This window comes from Crinia signifera, chromosome 3 (genome assembly GCF_055691185.1).
Source record: "Crinia signifera chromosome 3, ASM5569118v1, whole genome shotgun sequence".
Taxonomy (NCBI): domain Eukaryota; kingdom Metazoa; phylum Chordata; class Amphibia; order Anura; family Myobatrachidae; genus Crinia; species Crinia signifera.
This window is the reverse complement of record NC_139219.1, coordinates 12845929-12872514: the sequence shown is the minus strand read 5'-3', so window position 1 is coordinate 12872514 and position 26586 is coordinate 12845929. Positions and strand designations below refer to the sequence as shown.

At 47.5% G+C, this 26586-nt stretch overlaps 1 protein-coding gene across 1 annotated transcript in view; it reads left to right on the top strand.

Annotated features, from left to right (window-relative positions):
- Positions 1-26158, top strand: part of FOXN2 (forkhead box N2) — a 50610-nt gene extending 24452 nt beyond the window's left edge. Inside the window, exons 2-7 of the mRNA XM_083175278.1 lie at positions 61-599; positions 10766-10890; positions 14046-14104; positions 15750-15818; positions 16443-16490; positions 20310-26158. Of these exons, the coding sequence (XP_083031404.1) occupies positions 75-599; positions 10766-10890; positions 14046-14104; positions 15750-15818; positions 16443-16490; positions 20310-20830 (1347 nt within the window). The 5' untranslated portion in view covers positions 61-74 and the 3' untranslated portion in view covers positions 20831-26158. The remainder of the gene's footprint in view (positions 1-60; positions 600-10765; positions 10891-14045; positions 14105-15749; positions 15819-16442; positions 16491-20309) is intronic.
- The last annotated feature ends 428 nt before the right edge of the window (positions 26159-26586 follow it).

Below are 26586 nucleotides of genomic sequence, written 5' to 3'. Positions count from 1 at the left end.
GCCGCCTCCTTCTCTCCTGACTCCTGTGATGTAAAGTAATGTGTTTTCACTCTGTTACAGAGAGATCAGATCGCATGGGTCCGGTTACGGGAATGACTCCAGACAAGAACGTAGAAACTCCTGCAGCAGAGAAAGTTGCAGGCTTAAGTCAAACTGAGACAATGGGCAGCCTGCCAGAAGAAGCTGGCGCTGCCAGGCCAAAGGCCTCCGCCGAGGACAGCGGCTCCGCAGACGAAGAGCTGACCAACTTGAACTGGCTCCACGAGAGTACAAATCTGCTGAACAATTTCAGCCTCGGGAGCGAGGGGCTTGCTGCAAATAACTCTCTGTACGACATCGAGGGCGACGGCTCCCCAACGGGTTGTCGGAACCCAGAGAAGTCTTCGGCCTCTTCAAAACCTCCGTATTCATTCAGTCTCCTCATTTATATGGCGATTGAGAGCTCTTCCAACAAATGTCTGCCGGTGAAAGAAATCTACAGCTGGATCCTCGACCGGTTCCCGTATTTTGCTACTGCCCCAACTGGCTGGAAGAACTCCGTCCGACACAACCTTTCACTAAACAAGTGCTTTCGGAAAGTCGAACGCAGTCACGGGAAAGTAAGTAAAAGATGGATTTGTGACATAGCACAAGTATGGGAGAATAGAGAAATGCGCACAACCTTAAGGTGCCCATACACTAGTTTGATTTGGGCACTTTTCATCTGATTCCGATGGATCGGTCCAATAAATCAGATGAAAAGTGTCAAATGGCATGTGTGTTAGCTCCGATTTTGATCCTGGGGAGATTGTGGTTAACACGTAAATCTGTGTAATTCCCAGATTTGTGTGACAAATATGCGGCGTCTGCACGAAGGCCCCCCCCTGCTCGCACACTTAAAAAGCCCCCCCCCCCCCCCCCACTCGCATTAACATGGGAAAGCCTAGCGTTTTGATACGGTGCTGCACTGCTATAGGGAAGTAGCTGCGTGGGGGTCGGTGCCTGAGGTCTGACCCTTCCCCATGACGGAACACATGGGTGAGCTGCATCCTGCCCTCACATCGCTGTAACACCTTTCCGAGAGGATCGGTATATCTGTCGGCGCTACAGTAGATTACTCATTTAATTATCTATGTTTCTGTTCGGCTTAATTTAATTTGCCACAATGAGCCCCTATCTTTTTTTTTTTTTTCTTAATAACCCAAGCATGTGTTTTGGATTGGTCACATGCCATAAGTGAGGATAAAGGGGACGTGCGGCTGTGAAGTTGTGCGAGCCGTAAATACTGTCTATATTTGGAAGTGTTTCCTCCCAGCTGCAGATAAACAGTTACTGTACGCTGCACTCTCTCCAGCGTCTCAGATAACCGTCTGGTTTGTGTTGTCATGGCGACACTTCCTGCTGCTGGCTCAGTAATGTGAGAGCGGCCTGTACTGCTCCCACAGCCCTGCGCTCATGTGCCGGGTACAGACTGTCCGCACGTATAATAACACATCGATCGCTTGTCCCTGCTCACATATCTATCATTGTGCCGCTTATCCATGATGCCATGGTTGTATCCCCCCCTGTCTCTGGCCTACAGTGTGATGTTACCGCCGTGCTCTGATCTCTGCTCTGTCCGTCTGTTATGGTCATCTGCTGTGTATTGTACTTGTGCTTTGTGATGCTGCTTTTAGGGTTCCCACGTGTGTGATTATATTTATATATGGTTCCGTCACCCAAAGGAAGACCGATCCAGGCACGGCACTGCAGGAATTTGATGAGGTGACGTTTCGGGGGTGGCAAACCTTGTCGTCCGGAGGAGCAGACATGCTAATACAGATTATTCAGCAAATTCCCACAGTGCCGTGCCTGGATCTGTCTTCCCATGGGTCATTTATTAGCAGCGCAGGGATTTGAATTGGCGCTCACCCTATCCTCTGTATACCGTATATGGTCGCTGGGTTGACTCACCAAAGGGTCACCAAAGATGTGACCATCACATCTGGGGCAGTCATTTCCTTTATTGGAAGTAGCAGTCTGATGTGGCTGCAGGTAGAGGAGTTTGACCGTTGATACTGTAGTTTGGGGACATGTGACACGTTCTAAGTGACACAGAGGGTTTCTGAAGATTTACCAGATGGGAGTGAGGCAATCTGTTAGCGCTCGACTGAAATTAGGGTTAATGTTTTATAATGACCAGTCGCTGTGGACGGCGCTGGCATTTTTAGCAGATATTTTGGGGATCTCTCACGGCAACATCGGCACTCGGTGATCTAGGTCAGTGGTTCCCTTCCTTTGTTCTCTCCCGTACCCCTTGATTTAGACTTCTTATTTATGAGTACCCCCTCCTCTCAATTTGAAATATCCACAGTACTTACTAGAGTTTTCTCTAGGAATTTTTGGGGGCAGGCCGCTGCTGCACGGGGGCAGCGTAATGGGGGCGGACCGGGCCCGCTGACGTCAGTTGTGGGGGTCCCGGGCCGCAGATGTCACAAAAGGGGCGTGCCCGGGCAGCGACATCATGAAAAGGGGTGGTCCCGGCCGCCGCTGTCACTAAAGGGGGCAGACCCGGACCCGCCGAAGTTGCTGAGCTGCCAGGGAAGCGCCGTCAGGGCTGGCTGTTTTAGCGGGGTGCTGCTAGAGGGGCAGGGCGCATTTTGCCCTTTAAAAATCAGGCCGGGCGCAGCGCACCACTAAAACAGCCTAGCGGGAACACTACTTACGAGTGGAGTTCAAGTGAGTGGTATGCATATCCTTATATTAAGGATTAGCGGGGGAGTAGTGTGCGGTCAGGAATCTGGTCCCTCTGTGTCTGGCCGCTGACTGTGGATGGTATCTGGGATTCCCGCTGACGCCTGTAGGATTAATGCCGCTGCTTCCTCCACCTGTGTCGGTGCGGGGCAGATGAATGCTGATGTCTGAGGTCCGCGCGGGGAGCTCCCAGTGGCTTGCTGGTTGGTCAAGAGCACAAGGAGACACTAATGAAGCTGCAGACGGAACATGGTTAGTCTCCATGGCAACCGGAGGCTTCCTCTTCTTCCACCATTACCAATATTATTTTAAGTACTACCAAACAGTCTGCAGTGTTACCCCAGGTTGGGAACCACTGATTTAGATTTCCATTTAAATCTATGCATAGTGGTACAATGCGATCCTGTATTCATCCTGGCCACATCAAAAGAAGAACCACAGGAAGCAGATCGACATTATCAGAGCGCCGTACTTGATGCAGTTAACGACTTGTGTTTTTATCACTTGTTTCATGCTGTACACTCTAGATCCAGTTGCAAACAGGAAGGGGCATTGAGTTCCACCCGCACAGACATTTTACAGCATGACAGCCATTGAACTCTTAGTGTGCTGCAATTGGGCCAAAGTTTCCACCCGGTAGGCCAGTTAGTGGTAAGCTATTTTGACATTCAGTAGCACTACCGCTACCATAAAGCCCATTAACCCTGTGAGTGCCAAAATCTGTGAGACATGTGCAAAATATTTGCTAACAAAAAAATTGGCCAGCGTCTCTCATATTTGTTATATAATATTTTTTTTTTAATGTTGGGTAAAAAAGATCATATTTCCTATATAAGGTAACATTGCAGGTCATTATGATGGATATATATGTCTGCTTGGCAATTTTCACACCTATTTTGACAAATTCCATTTGCACTCAAAGGGTTAATAAACTTATACAGTGTTGCTGGATTCATTCCAATTGCCTAAGGAAGCATCTGCGTTTAATGACAGTATACATGCTACCTCTAAGACCAGGGGTGGCCAAACCTGTCCTCATGATCTACCAACCGTTCATGTGGATCTATAGTAGGAATGAATGTTTGGAAATGTAATGACTACACCTGTGCACCAGAGAGGGGATTTGGAAAATGTGGACCGTTGGTAGATCTTGAGGTCCGGTTTGTCCAGCACTGCTTTAGACTGTTCAGTTATCCATGGTTGATATACCTAGGTAAAAAACTGACTTGGGGCCCACCATCTCCCCCCCCCCCCCCCCCCCCCCCCCCCCCGCAGTGAAACGGGTTAAGCACTAGTATACTATAGCCATGGTTTTAGGAATGAGCTCAAATTTGATGAACAAACTCCAACCCAGTGCCTGAGTGTACCTGTATGGACCAATCTATACTCACATCTGGTCTTAGATAGCGCCCACTATGTGCACATGCTGCAATCTCCGCTAACTGACAGCAATATAGCGCCATGCTGAAGAATAATCCAATTGCAAGCGATAATTTTGTGTCGTGTGTGTAATTCGGTTTGCTGCCGACCACCATCTGCCTGTGTGTTTTGGGTCATCTGCTGCCCAGCAGAACAGGCTCCCATGGGACCTGGTGAATTGGCCTCAGTACTCAGCAGCTTGTCCAGATAATCTCCCCATTCTTGCTAGCCGATGCCAATTAGAATCAATTACCCTATATGCCCCGCTCTACTCATTAAGCAGGTATACTCTCATATAAATACTTGGGTGGGTTTGTTCTTGCATACAGCACATTGTGACGCATATCATAGCCTCTGGTAGGTTATTGTATAAGGTTCATACACACTGGGCGACTTTGAGCTGAAAGCCGCTCAAAACAGCAAGTTGGAGCAGATTTCAGCTCAAATCCGCCCAGTGTGCACGGCACGGTGGTGAGCGCTGCTGAGCACTCCTGCATCATCGCCGGGAAAGATGTTCATCTGCTGACGAGCGAATTTGAGGACGGCTTTGCATAGCACTGCACTATGCAAAGCCGTCCCCCCTGCTGACAGCGCCAGGCAGGGAGAAAGCCGCTCAGTGTGTATGAACAGCGTTCGCCCCCCCAGTGATGACCGCAGGGGTCATCGCTGTCCATACACACTGGGCATAATCACCCAATGTGTATAGACCCTAATAGCAAAATTGTGGCAAGGCATGCTGGGATGTGTAGTTTTACAACAGCTGGAGGGCCACACTTTGGCCATGTCTGCTTTATGGTATTTGAGCTTGTGAGATGCGTCTCTATAGTACAGTCATGGCTAAACTTGACACTCCAGCTGTTGTTGAACTACACATTCCAGCATGCCCTGCATCAGTTTTAGCATGGCCAAATAATAACACTGTAGCAGGGCATGCTGGGATGTGTAGTTCAACAACAGCTGGAGTGTCAAGGTTAGCCATCACTGCTATAGTATATGCTGCTGATTGCCAGAGAGCGCTATCTTTCTCGGCCAATCAGTAGCGATGCATTCGCACGGGAAGATGCGCTTATGAGAATTCTGATTGAAGCTAGATCACACAGCGATGCGTCGGCGCTGTGTGCTGAGCAATCTGTCAGGGCCGGTGTTCTCCGGTGAGGACACTGGTCCTGACCGATGTAATATCCAGCACGCTGGATATTAATTGACGGGCAATATCGGCGCACGAGGCTGCGCATCGCTATGGCCCCTACACACACACATCGATGCAGGAGCATTTTCTGAGCGATGTAGTTAAATGAAGTAACATCACTCAGAAAATGGTCTGTCAGCGCTGCTCGTGTAGCCCCATCACACTACAGCTGCTGAATAGCTTAGTAAGAATTTTCGTGCTTATGCGAACAATAAGCCAGTCACAAGGCAAACTGCTATTTGTTTAGGGCTTTGTCTGGGACATGAATCTAGTACTGGATTTTCTTGTTGTTTTTTTTGCAAATTCCTAAAACGCCCCTTTCCCGTCTCCCCTCCCCCCACCCTCCCCAATATGTTTCATGACCTGGGCGTGTCAGTAGCTTATATGTATCATGTCTCCGGAAGTGCCGGTATTGTGTGTTGTGCGTTTGATCTTTTTACAAATATTTGCTGTCTATGGGGAATAGATTGTGCAAGAGACGTGTGTGTGTGTGTGTGATCTAGCGCTGGAAACAGGATCTTCTCACGTGAACTCTTCAGTGTAAATTATACTGGTTTCACATTGCAAACCTGCTTTCAACCCGTTTTTTGTAAACGTGTCTTAAAATGGGTCAAAAACCAGTTAACCCCTTTCATATTGCATGTTGTAAAGGTATATTGCAGTTTTAATAGGTTTTGTACCTTTCAGATTCAACCCGTTTCACCCATAGAAAGCCATACAATGTCATTTCATATGTTTTTTTCCGGCTTGTGGTCTTGGATCATGCAGGGAGATAACCTATCACCCTTGTGTGGTTATCATTTGTAGCAAATACCGTTTCCGAGCTGTTCAGACTGCAGGGAAAACGGCTCTGAAACGTGTAGGATCGGGTGTGGTATGGGGTTCCGACTGTCGTTATCCCGACATCGGGTAGATGACTGTTGGGAACGCGTCTAGCACCCGTAGGATCCTGCTTTTAACACGTTTCAAAATACCGGTATTCTGTACCCGGTAAATTGACAATGGAGCCCCCCCCCCCCCATCCACTACGCAGACTTATCTGAAGCTACAAATCTCTCCAGATTTTCCTTGAACTCTTCCAAATATCTGATCTGGCTCTGGGCTGATTTTTTTCGCTCTATTCGCTTCAGATACATCTGGTGAGACCTATGATAAACCCCTGACAGCTTTATATGGATCTTCGGTGCATCACCATAAGGCCCCATACATCCTAAGGACAAGTTGGACCCAATTCTCCTTTGAGCCGCCCAGCAGCTCCCCGGGAGGTTCACATACGATTTATCACACGAGGAACCGGGGAGCTGCCGCAGGCGGTGAGGAGAAGCGGTGCTGGTGCTGCAGCGGGCAGTGGGTGCTGGTGCTGCAGCGGGCGGTGAGGAGAAGCAGTGCTGGTGCTGCAGCGGGCGGTGAGGAGAAGCGGTGCTGGTGCTGCAGCGGACAGTGAGGAGCAGCGGGTGCTGGTGCTGCAGCGGGCAGTGAGGAGCAGTGGGTGCTGGTGCTGCAGCGGGCGGTGAGGAGAAGCGGTGCTGGTGCTGCAGCAGACAGTGAGGAGAAGCGGTGCTGGTGCTGCAGCAGACAGTGAGGAGAAGCGGTGCTGGTGCTGCAGCAGACAGTGAGGAGTGGCGGGTGCTGGTGCTGCAGTGGGCGGTGAGGAGAAGCGGTGCTGGTGCTGCAGCGGGCAGTGAGGAACGGCGGGTGCTGAGCGCTAGTGGGTGTTCGGCAGGATGGGCAGCGGCAGGCATTAGACTGGTTGGCTGAGAGAGAGCACTCTTAAGCCCCCCATACACGGTCCGTTAATCGGATCCGGTGTGTGCTTAAACAGCACACATCGGATCGGATCGCATCCCTAGTGCATGCATTGCGATCCGATCCGATGTATAGCTAGTACAAAAAGTATGTGCAGCACATACTTTTTGTACCGTACTATGTGATGCGCGGGAGCGCGCATCGCATAATACAGAACGGAGCCGTACACAACGGACCGTGTATGGGCTCCTTTAGCCAATCAGCAGCATCCCTTCTGATGCGCACAGGATCACGGATCGGATGTCACACACAGGTGATTTTGGGTTGATTTTCAACCTGATTTATCGGCCCAAAGTGCTGAAATCGGCCCAAAATTGCATAGTGTATGGGCACCATAAGATTTATTTTTTTGTCAGATGGATCTGAGACTCAGCCGCACATCTGATCTGAGGGAGCACAGATTTGGCCTTCTTTCATCAGATCGGTCTGTCAGATCCATCTGAATCTGATGAAAACAGGCCAGATTCGACTAGTGACGGCGCAGTCTAATCCCGAAATCCCGGGACTGGAAACTCCAATCCCGGGATTGAAATCTTGGTGTTTTGGGGGCCAAATCCCGGGATCCCGCCGATCCCGGGATTGTCCACCCTACAAGCGTCCCACCAGAAGACGGCTTCCTGGTTCTGTAGGGGTGCAGGAATCCCAGCCCCCTGCTCATACACCGGCCGCAGCAGCGTATGAGCAGGGGGCTAGGTACAAGCGACCCACCAGAAGACGGCTTCCTGGTTCTGTAGGGGTGCAGGAATCCCAGCCCCCTGCTCATACACCGGCCGCAGCAGCGTATGGGCAGGGGGCTAGGTACAAGCGTCCCTCCAGAAGACGGCTTCCTGGTTCTGTAGGGGTGCAGGAATCCCAGCCCCCTGCTCATACACCGGCCGCAGCAGCATATGAGCAGGGGGCTAGGTACAAGCGTCCCTCCAGAAGACGGCTTCCTGGTTCTGTAGGGTGCAGGAATCCCAGCCCCCTGCTCATACACCGGCCGCAGCAGCATATGAGCAGGGGGCTAGGTACAAGCGACCCACCAGAAGACGGCTTCCTGGTTCTGTAGGGTGCAGGAATCCCAGCCCCCTGCTCATACACCGGCCGCAGCAGCATATGAGCAGGGGGCTAGGTACAAGCGACCCACCAGAAGACGGCTTCCTGGTTCTGTAGGGGTGCAGGAATCCCAGCCCCCTGCTCATACACCGGCCGCAGCAGCATATGAGCAGGGGGCTAGGTACAAGCGTCCCTCCAGAAGACGGCTTCCTGGTTCTGTAGGGTGCAGGAATCCCAGCCCCCTGCTCATACACCGGCCGCAGCAGCATATGAGCAGGGGGCTAGGTACAAGCGTCCCTCCAGAAGACGGCTTCCTGGTTCTGTAGGGTGCAGGAATCCCAGCCCCCTGCTCATACACCGGCCGCAGCAGCGTATGAGCAGGGGGCTAGGTACAAGCGTCCCACCAGAAGACGGCTTCCTGGTTCTGTAGGGGTGCAGGAATCCCAGCCCCCTGCTCATACACCGGCCGCAGCAGCGTATGAGCAGGGGGCTAGGTACAAGCGTCCCACCAGAAGACGGCTTCCAGGTTCTGTAGGGGTGCAGGAATCCCAGCCCCCTGCTCATACACCGGCCGCAGCAGCATATGAGCAGGGGGCTAGGTACAAGCGACCTGTTCTGTATCTATCCACTATCAGTTTAGTTAAATATTTCCCTCTGTGTTAGACATTGGGACACTAATGTGGTGTGCTAATAACCGCGCTCCGACCAGACACCCATTGTTAGCTCTCTCGTCTGTGACCTATTGCTTGGGGTAAACCCTTAGGCCAGTGATTAATGACCTTCCTTTTTGTTGTATTATGTCACTATGAAGAGACTTGAATCCACGCATCATGCGGCTTGCTGCTTGCACTCTCTTCCCATAATGCATGAGGACAATACCCCTGTCTTAAAGGATTTGTACCATGGTCTCCTGACGGTGTTCTCTCTCCGGTGACTGGTTACTGGTCGCTCTGTCCCCAAAGGCTTAAAATCTAGGGGGCTCTACTCCGGACAAACGCACCTGAACATAACCATTTGCTTTTAAAATGCTGCCAAATTGGTTATTACATACATGCTCGCTATTCCTTGTAGGTGTTTCAAAGTCTTCTTTTAACGTTCAATTAAAAACATGTTTTGTAAACCGGGTTCCTGTAAATAGCATGTAAGGCAGGGCTGGCCAAGCCGGTCCTCAAGATCTACCAAAGGTCAACAGCTGTAGTCATTACTAACTGTCACATTTCCCAGACTCCCGAGTTGGTGCACAGCTGTAGTCATTACTAACTGTCACATTTCCCAGATCACCTAGCTGGTGCACAGCTGTAGTCATTACTAACTGTCACATTTCCCAGACCACCTAGCTGGTGCACAGCTGTAGTCATTACTAACTGTCACATTCCCCAGACCACCTAGCTGGTGCACAGGTGTATTCATTACTAACCGTCACATTTCCAAGACCACCTAGCTTGTGCACAGGTGCAGTCATTACTAACTGTCACATTGTCAAACCTGCTGCATTCATTCCTACTATAGATCCACAGGTTGCCTGAGACACCTGATCTTGCTTCCTATGTCTATACAAAGCCATCATGGAGTTGTTAGCAATACAGTAGTGCTGACCGTGGTTTCCTTTATAGTAATACACATGGTAATTCAGCAGTTACTATGGTCAGATCAGGGGTTCACAACTTTTTGCTATGAGGCCCCTCTGGCTTTTGCCGGCTCATATCTTGGCATAGTGGGGAACATAGCTGAACATTTCTTTTTTAAAACCAAAGAAATATCCAGAACAAACACACCCTTTGTTTAATTTAGGTCTTTAATGGAACGGTATTTCTCATCGGAACAATTTCTTTGTGGAAACAAATCATTGCAGGCAACTTTTAACCTGGGATATTGCCGGGGTAACCTGGGTCAAGGCTTGATGATATCAGGTCCAGAATCTGATGCTGATACTTACCAGGGCTAAACCTGACAACGACCCAGATAACCGCGCAAATCGGGTCCTACTAAAAGCAACCAGAAAGCGAGATCACCGGTGCTTACAGATAAGGACCGTGAGAACAAGCAGTCTAAAAGGGGTTTACCTGGGAAAACCTGTTTTCTCTAGACAGCTGCATAAATTGCTAGTGAGCACCCCTCACACTTGGCTTACTTACCTTCTGGCCAAGAAGATCCAGGTCTAGTGTAGATAGAAGTGTGGTTCAGAGGGGAGCGGCAGCCAGGCAACGGGCGGTGGGAGCAGAGAGAAGATAGGCGTGTGGTGAAGAGGGCAAGTATTGGATTGTTTCTGTGGCCCACCAAGAAAATGTGCTGTGGACGATAGCCGACCTTTTAGGTACCACTTTCCTATATCATTGTTCTTTTATATGTAATGAATTTACCCAGATTGTTTCCTGCCAATTAAATGGGTTATGCGTGATACCTTGATTCCCTGCACTCCGTTCCTAATGTGATAGCGACATCTGAGCAGTAAATGTTTCCACAGAATGTCCCTCAAGTCCAATCGCTATTTCTCGTCTGGAGAGACCGGGAGATGCTGCTGAGTAACCCCGTGTGCATTAGAATCTTAAGGAAAGTGCGTTATTGTGTGGTTGCCGCAACTGACAACGTCTATTGGTGTTTCAGGTGAATGGAAAAGGATCCCTGTGGTGCGTTGATCCAGAGTACAAACCCAACCTTGTCCAAGCACTGAAGAAACAGCCGTTCTCTGCAGCCCTCGCACTGTACACCCCTCCTGCCTCGCCAACAGGGTAAGCGGATCTGCGTGCTGCGATCGTCATACAGGGGTCATGAATTTGTTTGTAAATCATTCATGTCCCGCGCTGATCATCTGCTCCAATGTGTGTGGCATCCCATCCCTGGATCAGCCACTGCTGGAGCACCTGTACAGTGAGAATTTAGGGGAGTATGTAAGAAAGCTGGCAGAGAGATAAAGTACCAGCCAATCAGTTCTCAACTTTCATGTTACAGGCTGTGTTTACTAAAAAATGGCAGTTACAAGCTGGTACCTTATCTCGCTTTGATACACATGCCTCCGTAGCCTCCTGACAGTATAGAGTAAGACAATGACACCACACACAGCCTCAGTGACACCACACACAGCCTCAGTGGCACCACACACAGCCTCAGTGACACCACACACAGCCTCCGTGACATAAGGCTCATTGAGTAAAACGCCAGGTCATGCCACAACTTTTCTGAGTTAAGGTTTGGGTGTTTATTTGGCATTTATAAAGATGTGAGATTGGGTTTTGCGATTGGCATCATTAACCTATTGCTGTAGGAAAAAGAATATGCTGGTCTTATACATGCAAGATAAGTTCCCATGAGTGTTATGCTGTGTACACACGGTGAGATTTGACATTAGATTTTGACTATATAGTTTTTTACCTTGATATCCCAATGCGCGCTCCCGTGACAGCACAAATCGAAAACTAATCAAATAAAAACGAAATAAAATAATTACCGAACTGTCCATTTTTTAAGTATTTGGATCAAAATAATGATTTTAGTATTTAGATCAGCAAAAAAATACTTAATTTGGGTACTTGTTTCCTAGCACGGCGCCACCGAGTTTGATTGTATTGATCGGGTCGGAAAAATCGCGTTGATCGCATCGCAATGGGGGACATTAACCATACTTTCTAACACTATACAATGAGAAATTGGCCATATTGGCCCATTTCCCATTGTTCCCTATGTAAAATCGGGTTGATCAACCCGATTTTAACTTTAAGAATAATTTAACATTATTTTCTATGGGAAAATCAGATTGATCGCGTCGGTCGCGGCCCATTATCATGGCACGCGATGGACCCGATCAACGTGATTTTCTAATTTAACATTATGCTCTATGGGAAAATCGCGTCGGTCGCGTCGCGGCCCATTATAATTTCCCGCGATGGACCCGATCAACGCGATTTTCTAATTTAACATTATTCTCTATGGGAAAATCGCGTTGGTCGCGTTGCGGCCCATTATAATGGCCCGCGATGGCCCCGATCAACGCGATTTTGTCTTTCACCGGCAAAAACACTGGTGATTGACATAAAATCGGGTTGATCGCATGCCTTAAGTACCTTAAACTTAAGGCATGCGATCAACCCGACGGGCGCTGTGCTAGGAAACAAGTACCTTAATTTGTTTGCAAAACTAATAAACCTAAATCCAGAGAAAATGCAAATAAGCTAAAGGTATTTCTGAGAGCAGCCCAATTTCCACAGCCTGCGCTCTATCAAAGCGATGCACTCCCTCACCTTGCGCTCTATCCCACTGATACTCACGCCTTTTGGCATGTCGAACTAATGGTATCGACCTAATGGTTGTCTATCTTTTTGCTTTAGACAAATGATCCCCCTTCCCTCTCCCTCACCCCTCACCCTACACTTTATCACACTAACGCAATCGCTCACCCTGCGTCATACGCAATATCACACTGACGCGCTCCCTCACTTTGTGGCCTGCGTTCTAACACAATGATGCAATACCTTCAGTGCCCCAGGTGTGGGGGGGGGACGCTCCGGTGCTCACCCGCCCCCCGGCCGCTGTACAGGAGGGGAGGGGGGGACGCGCCGGGGGGGACTCTGCGGTGCTCACCCGCCGCGTCATTTCCCAGGGGTGGCGGGGGTATAGGAGGTGCCACTCACCGCTGCACTGGTTCCTTCTTCTGCGGCTGTTGGGGAGAGCCGTCCCTAGTCCCTGCTGCAGCCGCTGACTGCCTAGAGCTGCTGCACTGTTCCCCGCTGACGCCAATGGTGAGGGGCGGGCGGCAGCTGGGACCAGAGTCTCACCACCAGCGGTAGCAGCGCTAGACAGCCATCGCCAGCAGCAGGGACGGTTTTTAGAATGGTGCTGGGAAACTAGAGATAGCTATTCCCAGCACCTGCTGCTGCCACAATAATATTTGATTTAAATGTTGGGCTGAAGAGGCGCCGCCAGTGGCCGCCGCCCTAGGCAGCTGCCTAGTGGTAGCACCTGCCCTGAATACCTTACCGCGTGGCCTGTGCTCCTTCACTGTGTGCCCTGTGCTCTTTTACACTGACGCGCTCCCTCACCCCCCCCCCCCCAATCCTGACCCACACACACGCACGACTCTTACCATAAAAATAACTGAATTCTGGCTGGGTAGGCCAGGAAATACAGCAGCCTCTACTCTCCAATAAAGCAGCAGCTGCATGATTCACCTTTAGCTCCACTCCCGAGTCTCGCAAAGCTCCGCCCCTTTCATCCCATGAAGCTCCGCTTCCTGCACATAGTTGAGGCCTGTGCAGCTCCTTCCTTACCCCGCAGGGTGTTCCATGGGCTGAGTGGGGAAGGGAGACCAGTGGAGGTACTGAGCGGCAAGGGGGCCCTGCTTTGGACAACCTCAGATCGGCAAGCCCCTCCCCTCCTAGTCCATTCAGCTAATAACCAGCCCTCTCCCCCTGCTGCCACCAGCTGATTACACACTCGCATCCGCCCGCCTGCCCATTGATTTGTCCTGTGCGCATTGCATCCAGCCCGCACAATACACAGACTGGCTCTCCACAGAAAAACAATGCGGCTGGCTGCCAGCAGGATGCCAGGGAGCCACGGGGCACAGTTTGGGAACCACTGGACTATATAGTGCAAATCTACTGTAGATTGCATGAATTGTATGTAAATAGTACAGAGATAACAAAGATTGCATAGCACTCGAATCTTAAGTCGAATCGCAATGGAATCTCACTGTGTGTACACAGCATTACTGTATCACTCAATAGTCCAGTTCCTCTATTGCTGCATCCTTCTTGTGGCCTATTTTAATTCCATGGTACTACTTTTATTTTTTTGAATGTGCCTTTGACACTTTACCAGTATTGATGCTATTTTGAGGTGTTTTATTAAACTGGAATGTATTTGTATTCATCGTGCTTTTTTCTTTCAGCGTCTCTCCTCCACTCTGTTTGTCTGTATTAAAACAGACCCCAGGCCTGGCCGTGAAAGGTATTTAGAATTAGACCCCTCTTTGTAAACTGACAGTAGTATTGTAGTATTGTATTTTTTACATTGGCTGTGTGATATAATCTCCTATCACCGTGGCTTACAGGTCATTGGACTGCTCGGTGACTTTATCATTATTATTATTATTTTTTTCTAATGGACGCTTGGTGATGACGGCGTAAGCCTCATTACACGGAGTATTGGACATTATTAGCCTATGTACTCACCCTAGGATAGTACTGGGCTCCCACTGTCCTGCTGATCTGAGTGACTGCGGATCCCTGGGAAATGAATGTGCAGTGATGTGAGGGGGGGGGGGGAGGTTTTGGGCATGGGAGCTACAGGGCGAGGGTTACAATTCATGCAGTTTCTCCCCAAACAGACGCAGAATGATTGAGGGCCACAGATGAACCACTTTGGCAAGTAGTCTGCTGACTGGTATGCCGAGTAGGGCCTCGTCTCCCCTGGATTTGGGGGGTTTGTTATCTGACCACCCCCAATCTGCTAACCAGTGTCGCCATAGCTTGCACATCACCGGGCATCGGCTCCAATGTTCTGGGCAGTGCTAGCCCCAAGCATTTTATGCTCCGTACCTTGAGCGCCCAGACTAGCTCATCTTTTTGTGGACTTTAGCTTGTACATATATCTGATTTAGTGCACATTAGGGCCGATTCAGATGCGCACGCAGGGCTGCGAATCAGATTATCGGACAGCCGCGCATGTGCGAGTTCCCTCCTGAGATTAAAAGCCAGCTGGCCATATGCAAAATGATTGCCAGGTGACATTGGTTTGTGGGTGGCAACCCAGTGTTTTCTGGGAGTGCCGCTGAAAGACGCAGGCGAATCCCAGCCATTGGGAGGGACGCTGATGTCAGCAGCGGTCTGAATTGACCCCATTCTCTGTATGCTGCCACTAGTGAGAGATCAAGAGGTCGAATGTCAACGTGGACACTGTCAAAGTGTTGCGTGTCCCCGCGCAATGCTTGCTGCGCTCACCATTCTCCAACCACACCGTAGGCATGAAATACCGCCTCTCGGCACATGTTGGCTCATAAAAATAAGACGGTGAAGAACTCATGTAGTCCTTTTGACAGTCAACCTTCCCATTGTTGACCTTTTGACCTTACCAATATCGACCTTTTCATGTGTCATCCTAAGCAATGTTGACCTAAATGAGGTCGAGCTAATGCTCGTATACCGCAGAACACTAGCGACGAGCTGGAGCCTGTGTTAGAATGTAGGATGCGGCTTCTATGGCCGGCAGCTTGTTAGCGTCAGGCAGTAGTGTCGCCGATATACTCATTATTTAAGCAGTACGATGACTTTGAGCTGTGCAACATCCGAAACAACATTACAGCCCTGACGCCTTTGCCCATTTCCCCTGGGGGAGTCCTAGCGATAAGTGACTTTTGGGGGTGCGGTGCCAGAGGGGAAGGTCGGGAGAAGTCACAGACAGTGTCTTCTGATTGGTCCTCCCTTTCCATCCAGCCCCCAATCACGTAGCCGCAGTAGGAATACTGTTGTTATTAGAGACCAGTCATTACTACGGAGTGTTCTGTAGCAGCCAATCAGACCAGTGACTTTGCTTACAGTATAGAGTAATTCTGTTCTGAATGGTAAAACAAGGCCAATATTTCCCTCTCTTGCAGAATCTGACATTGATGCTGCCGCCGCGATGATGCTCTTAAACAGCTCTATCAAGCATGAAGCTTTGGACTGTAAGGATGAATGATTTTTATTTTATTTTCTTGTGTTCTCCGAGCAGTAACAATATTTTCCTGGAACCATAAAAGCAAAGTTGTTTTTGTCAATATTTAATTGATGCTAGTTTATAATGGGTATTTGTGGGCATAGACTATTTACAGCGATTAGCATAGTAACAACTCCTAGGCCTACAGAATCTAAAGGGGCCCACACACATAGAGATACTTTACTGAGCGTTCTGAGCAATGCTAGATCGCTCGCAACGCTCAGCAAGATTGCCCGGAACGCTCGTGTGTGCTGAGTGATCTGTCAGGGCCAGTGTGCTCCGGTGAGAGCACTGGCCCCGACCGATTTAATATCAAGCATGCTGGCTAGTAATTGCTATCGCCCCGGCACAAGGAGCAATGTCGGGGCATTTGCGAAGTGATCTTGTGAGATAGCTTAGCAAGATGCCCCTAAATCGCTATGTTTGTTGGCCCCATAACTTTACCTCTTCCCATATTTTGTAATGCCCTCCCCATATTAATAGCCTGTCTAGATGACAACTAGAGGTAGTTCCAATTTAGGCTGAAACCATGTTCTCTATACTTTTTATATAGTTTTGTGTATAAATATTCCCATTTTATGTTTTATTAAAGGTGTTTGCTGCAATATCAAAGAAAACGTGAAGATTGAGGTTGTGGACGGTAAGTGATTTACTACGGTCATATGAAGACGTGACGCTGAGCAGGATAACTGTATATAGAGCAAGATGTAACCAAGTCCTAGCAGCCTCTTATGCCAGTGATCCGGTGCAGAGTGTCATGTGGCCAGTCTGATCCAATCATCTGATCCGCACACCATACGTCGTATCCCCCCAGCGTGTGCCTAGCATTACACTGTAATCGGCCCTGGGTGCTGGTGTGTGCCTAGCATTACACTCTAATCGGCCCTGGGTGCTGGTGTGTGCCTAGCATTACACTGTCATCGGCCCTGGGTGCTGGTGTGTGCCTAGCATTACACTGTAATCGGCCCTGGGTGCTGGTGTGTGCCTAGCATTACACTGTCATCGGCCCTGGGTGCTGGTGTGTGCCTAGCATTACACTGTCATCGGCCCTGGGTGCTGGTGTGTGCCTAGCATTACACTGTCATCGGCCCTGGGTGCTGGTGTGTGCCTAGCATTACACTGTCATCGGCCCTGGGTGCTGGTGTGTGCCTAGCATTACACTGTCATCGGCCCTGGGTGCTGGTGTGTGCCTAGCATTACACTGTCATCGGCCCTGGGTGCTGGTGTGTGCCTAGCATTACACTGTCATCGGCCCTGGGTGCTGGTGTGTGCCTAGCATTACACTGTAATCGGCCCTGGGTGCTGGTGTGTGCCTAGCATATTACACTGTAATCGGCCCTGGGTGCTGGTGTGTGCCTAGCATTACACTGTAATCGGCCCAGGGTGCTGGTGCGTGCCTAGCATTACACTGTAATCGGCCCTGGGTGCTGGTGTGTGCCTAGCATTACACTGTCATCGGCCCTGGGTGCTGGTGTGTGCCTAGCATTACACTGTAATCGGCCCTGGGTGCTGGTGTGTGCCTAGCATTACACTGTCATCGGCCCTGGGTGCTGGTGTGTGCCTAGCATTACACTGTCATCGGCCCTGGGTGCTGGTGTGTGCCTAGCATTACACTGTCATCGGCCCTGGGTGCTGGTGCGTGCCTAGCATTACACTGTAATCGGCCCTGGGTGCTGGTGCGTGCCTAGCATTACACTGTAATCGGCCCTGGGTGCTGGTGCGTGCCTAGCATTACACTGTCATCGGCCCTGGGTGCTGGTGTGTGCCTAGCATTACACTGTCATCGGCCCTGGGTGCTGGTGTGTGCCTAGCATTACACTGTCATCGGCCCTGGGTGCTGGTGTGTGCCTAGCATTACACTGTCATCGGCCCTGGGTGCTGGTGTGTGCCTAGCATTACACTGTCATCGGCCCTGGGTGCTGGTGTGTGCCTAGCATTACACTGTCATCGGCCCTGGGTGCTGGTGTGTGCCTAGCATTACACTGTCATCGGCCCTGGGTGCTGGTGTGTGCCTAGCATTACACTGTCATCGGCCCTGGGTGCTGGTGTGTGCCTAGCATTACACTGTAATCGGCCCTGGGTGCTGGTGTGTGCCTAGCATATTACACTGTAATCGGCCCTGGGTGCTGGTGTGTGCCTAGCATTACACTGTCATCGGCCCAGGGTGCTGGTGCGTGCCTAGCATATTACACTGTAATCGGCCCTGGGTGCTGGTGTGTGCCTAGCATTACACTGTAATCGGCCCTGGGTGCTGGTGTGTGCCTAGCATTACACTGTAATCGGCCCTGGGTGCTGGTGTGTGCCTAGCATATTACACTGTCATCGGCCCTGGGTGCTGGTGTGTGCCTAGCATTACACTGTCATCGGCCCTGGGTGCTGGTGTGTGCCTAGCATTACACTGTAATCGGCCCTGGGTGCTAGTGTGTGCCTAGCATTACACTGTCATCGGCCCTGGGTACTCCATCGGGTACTGGTGTGTGCCTAGCATAACGCACTGTGCGGTTATAAGGCCTGGGTCCTGCATCGGATCATTTGAGGTTTATGACCTAGCAGCAGGCGCATATATAATGGATAGAACCCCTGGGTACAGATGGGAGCCCACGCTGCACCCTTGGCCCAACAAGTGGATCCTTTCCACCATGCAGCAGCACACAGAGAAAGCAAAGGAGGAGCCCTCAAGGCATTTCAGCCCTCCTGGGGCATTAATACATCCCCGGATACCTACATTACACACTGAGACAATCAGGCCAACCACCTGAACATTGAGGGAGTGGCCTGATTTATTGCACAGTGTGCAGCTCACTGTACAAGCCCCTATTGAAGTGGGAGATGACCCGTATGCGGACTTATCCCACCCTCCCACCCGCTTCCATGGTGACGGTGGTGTGGATGGAGCTTGATGACACACAAGGCGCTCTAAGGATGCGTACACACTGAAAATGAAATACCAATGTCCCTTGAACTTCCCCAGTGTCCTGGATGAAAGATGTTGGCGCATACACACTGAACGACCAACGATCTGGCCACAGTCTATAAGCTTTTTTCTTTTTATAGATCTCCAAATTGAGCTGCATGCACAGTCGACAAACAGACTTTATAATCAGAATATACTGTATATAAAAATATTTATTTACGAACCAATTATTAATATGATTAAATTCAAAATACATCTAAAAACGTATACAAATCAATATGAGGTACTGATTTTGTTTATGTATTTTGAATTTAACCATATTAATATTTGGTTATTAAATAAAAAAAATATATATATTCTGGATGTGATATGATTTGTGCTCTTCCTTTTCTTTTTTTTTTTTTTTACTTATCTAGTTTCAGTAAGTAATCCTTCCAAGTTACTGCTGGGAGTTGCATTTCTAAATAATTGGTGCTCTAGTGTGTATATTTAAAATTGTACATATACTATAGAATGTACAGAAATTGCGCCCTAATTTTTTATCTTATTGGATAACAAACTTAATGAACCACCCGCTGGACCGTACCTCATAATTCGTAGCATACACATTGAACGCAGGGGCGTAACTTACTATTTAGCGCCCCCCGCCGCACGTGGGGGGGCGCCGCCGCACCTAACCTGCCCCCCCCCCTTCTTACCCGCGGTCTGCGTCTCGCCCGGCTCTCTGTCGGGACCTTCCTGACATCACGGTCCCGGCCGGCTCCTGCTGCTACAATGAAAACGGACTCTTAGAAAATGGCTGCCCCCATACTGCAGACAGAAAACTGTCTGCAGTATGGGGGCAGCCATTTTCTAATTGTCAGTTTTCATTGCAGCAGGAGCCGGCCGGGACGGTGACGTCAGGAAGGTCCCGACAGAGAGCCGGGCGAGACGCAGACTGCGGGTAACTATAGCCCCACAGCCCCCCCGCCATCGCGGGGGCTGTGGAGCTATAGTTACGCCACTGATTGAACGGTATTTCGACCAATATCGTTCAGAGGAGCCAAAATGAACATCGTAGAGTGTGTATGCGCCTTACAAGTATAATCTCTCTTTTTTTTTTCATCGCCCTCTAAGATGCTCTTACTGCCACCTTCACGAGCATCACTGAGGGTTGCTGAAAGACTTAATTGTGCGAGGGAAATCAAAGTCCTTATCTCTATCTCTTTACGCTGATCTAGGCATCCATACGTATGGAAAATAGCGATATGCAATCCAATGTGTTTAATAATATTTTTGCTGTTATTGCTATCATTTATTTAAAGAATGTATACATATTCCACAGTCTTTTACAGAAAATAATTACATATAATGTTGGGATTTTTTGGGGACTCTATGGGGAAAATCAATTAGCTGCTGGCTTTACCGCACGGCCCAAGCCTTCCGCTAATCCCGCAAGAAGCCCCGGTAGAGTCCGCAGCTAATTGAACATCCCCTTTTTTATTTCTGATCTATAATATATTTTTTCTCCTTTTTGTCTTTTTTTTTTTCCCTTTTATTATTTAGGCCAGAAATCCCAACCTCTCAAGATAGTGTTGCCTAAGAAACGCAATTATACTAGCGCTTTCAAACACTGTACCAATCTGGCCCTTCAAGAAAACGACTCTGCCATCATCAACATCGATCCCAAGGAGGATCACAACTACAGTGCAAGCGGCACAGACTCTCAGCGATGCGAATCCCGCTCCAGCGTGTCTTCCTTGTCCTCTGTGGATGAAGTCTACGAATTCATCCCCAAAAACAGCCGGGCAGGAAGCGATGGCAGCGAAGGCTTCCACAGCGAGGATGACACCGATATTGACTATGATGAAGACGCTCTTGCAGATAGCGGCTATGCCTCCCAGCCCTGCATGAATTCTTCTGGCAAAGATTTGCATGGCAAGAAGCTCAGAAAAGAAGCCTGCCAAGATATCGATGATGAGCTGAAAGAGGCCGCTGGCTCTCTCCTCCATTTGGCCGGGATCCGCACCTGTCTAGATTCCCTTTTAAAAACTGCTAAAGCCCAGTCACAAAAGCATAGAAAGTAGTCGTTCTGCCAGCCTGTATAGGTCTCTTTACCATTTACATATTTTCCTGCATAGGTTTCTTTACCATTTTTTTTTTCCTGCCTCCCCCATCCACTGAAAGCGTGGCAATATTCACCATTGTTTTTTGGGTTTTTATTTTTCCTTTAGGAGCACAAAGCCATACAGACTTGAGGCTTTTTTTTTTTTTTGGTTTGTTTTTCCTGCAAGCTTGACTATTTTATTATTTGTTATATTTTGCGCTCTCTATCCCAGGAATACTGCCTTAGAATAACTCACATTTTATACTAGAACAGAAATGCATGATATGCAAACCCCCCCACCCCCCCCCCCCCCCCCAGAAAAAATCTAAGCTATTTAAATTTATTGCAAGAACTGTAACTGACGCAAAGGATTCCTTGAATCGTGACTCCGCCTTCCGACACCGTTGCACGGGGCTTCCTAACCACAAATTTTTGCCCCGTTGTACAACTAAGTGATAACAAAACAAATTGCAGTATTAGTAATATTTTTGCCAACTATTTATATGTAGTTAGTGAAAGTGCGACATGCGCTATATAATATTTGTAAAGAAATGCTCAGCTTCCTTCCCAATACAATTTTACATGCGGACTAAAATAAGAAGCTTCAATGCACAAGGATTAACCGTACCATCCGCAATCGGAAAGCCTGAAAGTTTATCCCAACATGGACTCGGGGGAAACCATCCTTTTGTTGATCTGTGTGTTTCCATCTAGCCTGTGTGCCTCACTGCTTAAACATGGTTACACTGGCGTCCTCGTCATACTGGTCTGACGTGGCAGAGATGAAACTTTTTGCATGAATCTTGAAACTCTCCATTTGTAAACCGCATGCTAGTTAGCCACTGGTTAAACATCGCCGCGACGCATCAACTATAATGTACCATTTGCGCGCAGTGGAAGGCTTTGTTGAACATTCTGCAATGGCTACTCTGAATATTTAACGTAATGCTTATTAGAATGTGTTTTATGGATGCATACATCCAATCACATGGCATATTTTCGCCTCCCAGGCTGAAGAAGTAAATTACTACTTTTTCAAAGTTGAGTCTCCTGTAAATAAGCAACAGCTGGTAGATTTAATATCCAAAAATACCTGGAAGTTGTAGAATCTAAATCTGCGGCCAGCCAAACTATCCCTCCTCCGCCCTCCCCTAAACATCTAACTATATTATTTTGATTCACCAAAATGCAGATGCTAAAGAGTAAATCTTAATGATGTGTTGCAGTAAAATCTCACAGAGAGTGGGAGCGCTATGCCTTGATCCAAATAATTCTTTCCATGAACTTAGGCACAATGAAGGGCTGAAAAAGCACTGTGATCCCAGAGCCAACCAAATCCTGCCCCCCCCCCCCCCCCCTTTACTGCATTTGAATAGCGCTACTTTATTCGCTGGGAACGCTCTTGTTGTCGGTTATGGGGACATGCTGCACGTTGCTTCAGAATTGACCCAGTGATTAGCTTGGAAGACATCGTTCTCAAGCCTCTCGGTGCGACGTGTTAGACGCCACCCAGGAGTGTGTGTTCTGTACTTATGGCGCCGTATTTTTATTAGCATCTGTTATTTTGTACGAAGCTGTGCCCTAGCTTAATTTGCATATGGTGGAACGGGAAAATAGAACATATGTACTTGTACATCCATTGCTGGGAGATTCAGTTATAATTTTCTTTTTTTTTTTCTTTTTGGGTGCTTCCTTCAAAACCATGTATACATGTAAATACTAAGGGGGGTTCTCTGCGTACAATCTGTTGCAATTTTTCACTGCCTGTTTTATGTAAATACCCAAGAATATATTTTGCCTTTTTAATTAACATCTGTTCAAAAAAAAAAAAAAAAAAACCTTCAAAACAGGTAAATATGGTTTCCTAATTTATGTGGGGTTTTTTTGCCCAAAAGAAATCAAAGAAGTTTATGCGCACTTAAGGCTAGTGTCAAAGTGCTTAAAGCACTGTTCCATGTTGCAGAAGGGTCTATAGTAGAGGTTGCCGCGGGTGATTGCTGGTTCTGAGCACTCGTGCGCCAGTGATTATTCGCTGCAATGTTCAAAAGTTTTATTCACTCTAGCAACCAATTGGCTTCACGCTATCAAGTATATCCTATAAGATGGTAGGTAGAAACCGACTGCTTGCAAAGTACAACTTCTCCACTCTGTAGACGGCTTGATACATATCGCCCTAAAAGCAAAGGTTATGTTTTTTCCCCCTGAAGCCCAGCTTGTGTTCTAAGAGCGGATATTACTGATACATTAAACTTCTAACTGCCCTTAACAACAAAAAGTTTTTTGTTCACTTGAGTCCATGATTTTTGACAGTAGGCTTGGATGCAGTTTCAGACCCCCCCCCCCCCCCCCCAAATATGTGCAGCGATGCGAGAGTCAAAACTTAAGCTGGCCGTACATCTACAGATTTATTGTCCAATCTGACTGGTTGGAACAAAAACCTGGTAATGGATGAGAGCAAATGACAGTTGACCCTTTGCTTTGAAATGCTGGAAAACTGCCAAACTGTCATTCAGATATTACCAGGTTTTTGTTCCAACCAGCCCAATCTGACAATCACTCTATGTATGGCCAGCTTTACTCAGTCCTGCGCTGGCCGCCAGCGTCCCTCCCATCCAGTGACCGGGCCCGCCTTTGTTTTTTCAGTGGCAATTCCAGAAACCACCAGGGTGCCGCCCACAAATGTCGGGCGCCTGTCAATCACCTTGGGAACAGCGATGAATTTGTTAGTAGGGAGACCCCACACATGCGCACAGCCTACCGTGCGCATGTGCGGTCTTTCGATGATTAACAAGGGTTGCGAATTTGTGTGAATTGGGCCCAGGGTCCTCAGATGGCACAAATTGGCTGCACACTTCAGGGAGGAAAAGGTTTTTTGTTTTATCTTCTTAAATACTTATTTGTAATGTACTGTTTACACGTAGAAATGGAATACTGCCTCTTTATTACTGCCGCTTGTTGGAATAGATACTTAGAATTATAGGAATTGTTATTCTACAATACAAGCATTTCCTCCTGGTCATAATGCTGTATCAATCCATTCAGTTATATCCAAGGAAAGAGAGGAGGGAACTAAATCATTACATTGACAACATTAAAACTGGAACAGGCATCTGTACAAATCGATGTTTGTTTCGATCTTCAGGAACGGTAGCTCACCTGTCATTTGAGGGGAGGGGGGTCTGCTGTGCCGGCCAGGTTGAAGTGAGTGACATACACATGTGTGGGTGTGGCTACAGCCCCTAGCAGCCCAATTGGCTTTCTGTTCTAGTAAGAGAGCCTTCTCGTTAGAATCCGCCTTTCCGAGATTGCCTGACTGTAATTCCAAGTGAGCACCTCCAATAGGAATCTTTGGCTAGATAGCCAGTGACTGGGTCCAGGGGGTCCCACACTGCACACCCTGCACTCGTGTTTTTTTTTTTTTTTATATTTACCTCAGCGCAGTCTCCTACCCATCAGCCCTGCAAAAATCACAATGAAAATGGCGCAGTGGCCATTTTGCTGGCATTTCTCACACGCGCGGTAGGCAAATCGCTCAAAAGTGTCCCGTGCGCCATTTTTTTGGAGCTCTGTTCAAACGCACTAGGCTCTGGGACAGAGCTAGGGTCTGTGATCCTAGTTCACTGTGGAGGTATTCAATTAGTCCGTTTTTTGTTTTTTTAATCTAGGTGCAAAAAACAGGACTATTTGATCCGTGATTATTGAATTGCATTTTTTTTTAACCCATGCCTTTTCACCTTTCTTTTGGGAGGGGGTGAAAAGTTACTAAATGGGGAAAAACGCCAGCAGTTTTCACCTGAAAATGGTCAAAAACACGTGGATTTGTTGATCCACGTCTTTTTCTGCTGCGCCAGATTTTTTTTTATAGCCAACCCATCCTTCAGCTGCACCACAGATTTGTCCCTCTAATAGTACAGTGATGGCCTATTCTGGTGTCTCTAACGGTCTTTGCTATATCCATCAATGAGTTTTGTATATAGGGGACATCTCTGACCATCCCAATTGATTGGTCAATGCCGCTGTAGAATGAAGTGGACTTATACTAGACTTCATCACGTTATCTCTGAAAAATACATGTAATTTTGCAGACAAGTTGGTATCTTTGGGAAAAAAAACGTATTCCTTTGCTTTCAGGGTTTTTGACAGCACAATCGTGTTCAATTTAATTTGTAAAAACTATTACAATTGCAAACAATCCCCATTTACCATTATGTTCTGCTAGGACTGATCTATATCCCAGCCTAATCCTACAGTTTATAGACAATAGAATCCTTTATGCTCCTGATGATGTATGTATACAGGCACTTGTTTTTTTTTGCAAATAGATAATTATTGGTAATCTATATCCTGTAAGAGTGCGGGATAAAAATATCTGCTAGTGGGTGTAAAATTGCGCCTGATTTCAGCGCCTTCCAGGATCTGTATCTTTTTGACTCCTTTTTTTTTTCCCCAAAAAAATGTTTCTGCGCGTGTATATAGTGTGACTATCGTAACTAGGGGAAACGATTAATGACATATACAGTAAGTGGTTCATATTCTGTGATCAAATAGTAGTAAGTTACATTTATTTGTTAGCTTGTTGACTATATAATGCTTTTGACATACAATAGAAAACTATATCAAGAGAGTTGAATCTGCAGGGATATTTAAGAATTGCGTAATTGTTCGTGGAAACGCGGAGTTCCAAAATTAATAAATTGCAAAGTAATTTAGCCTATGTTGACGAATTGCTTTGGCTTCCGTGCATACACCGCTTATGCTGGGGAGCCAAGACCCCCTTTGTTTAACTGCCAGTGCCATTATTTCTGTTCTGTTAACTTATTTTGATCTAAATAAGTACTTACATTACAAGTATTATGTTGCCATTCTTTTAGTGATAAAGAGTCATTTGTGATTGCCAAGTCATTGTATCTATTTATTTAAAATTGTAACAAAATACTTTCTGATCAATGTAAAACATTTTGTTTCAAATATATATTTTTTTGTTAGAAAAGTGTATTAAATCTGTATAGGTTCTACTGCCAGTAGTAATCCAATGGTTTCACACCCAAACTCCATTCATTCTTTATAGTCTCCCCCCTCCCCCCAGACACACACAGTCCCCCATTTCCCATCCTATACTGTATACACTTTATCTTTTTTCTTTTCTTTTTTTTCAAAATTGAATTGGTCTCCTTAACATTAGTTTACAGATGTTTAGTTTTTGTACGCTAACCTCTGTTAATGGAAATGTTTATAAAGTTTATTTTTACCAAAGATATGCAATTCATTCTGATAAAAGTATTGCAAAATAAACTTTTGTTTTATAACATTGAAGAGTTGCGTCTTATTTCCTTTAGTGTGTGTGTGTGTGTATAATTATTATTTTTACGTGTGTATTTGTGTGTGAAGTTAGCATTCTATGTTTTTTACCTTGACCACAATTTGTGCTTCTGCTCAATAAAATCTATAGTCACACTAGCTTGTAATAGTAATAAGATTAGTGTAGCTGATTGATGAGGGATATCACCAGAATAATTTTTGTTCTTCATTATTTCAAAACTAGCGACCAATCTCTGCATCGCATGAGTACACTTATTAGTAAGACCACAACGATACCTGCGATGCATCCTCGCTTTGGGGTCTATGTAGAGATGATGTAAGTGGCAGTAATGTCTCAATAACAGAGGACTGGCTGTGACAGCACAGAGGGAATTGGGGTGTCCCCCTTGGGTATCACCGATAAAATAAGGCATCACA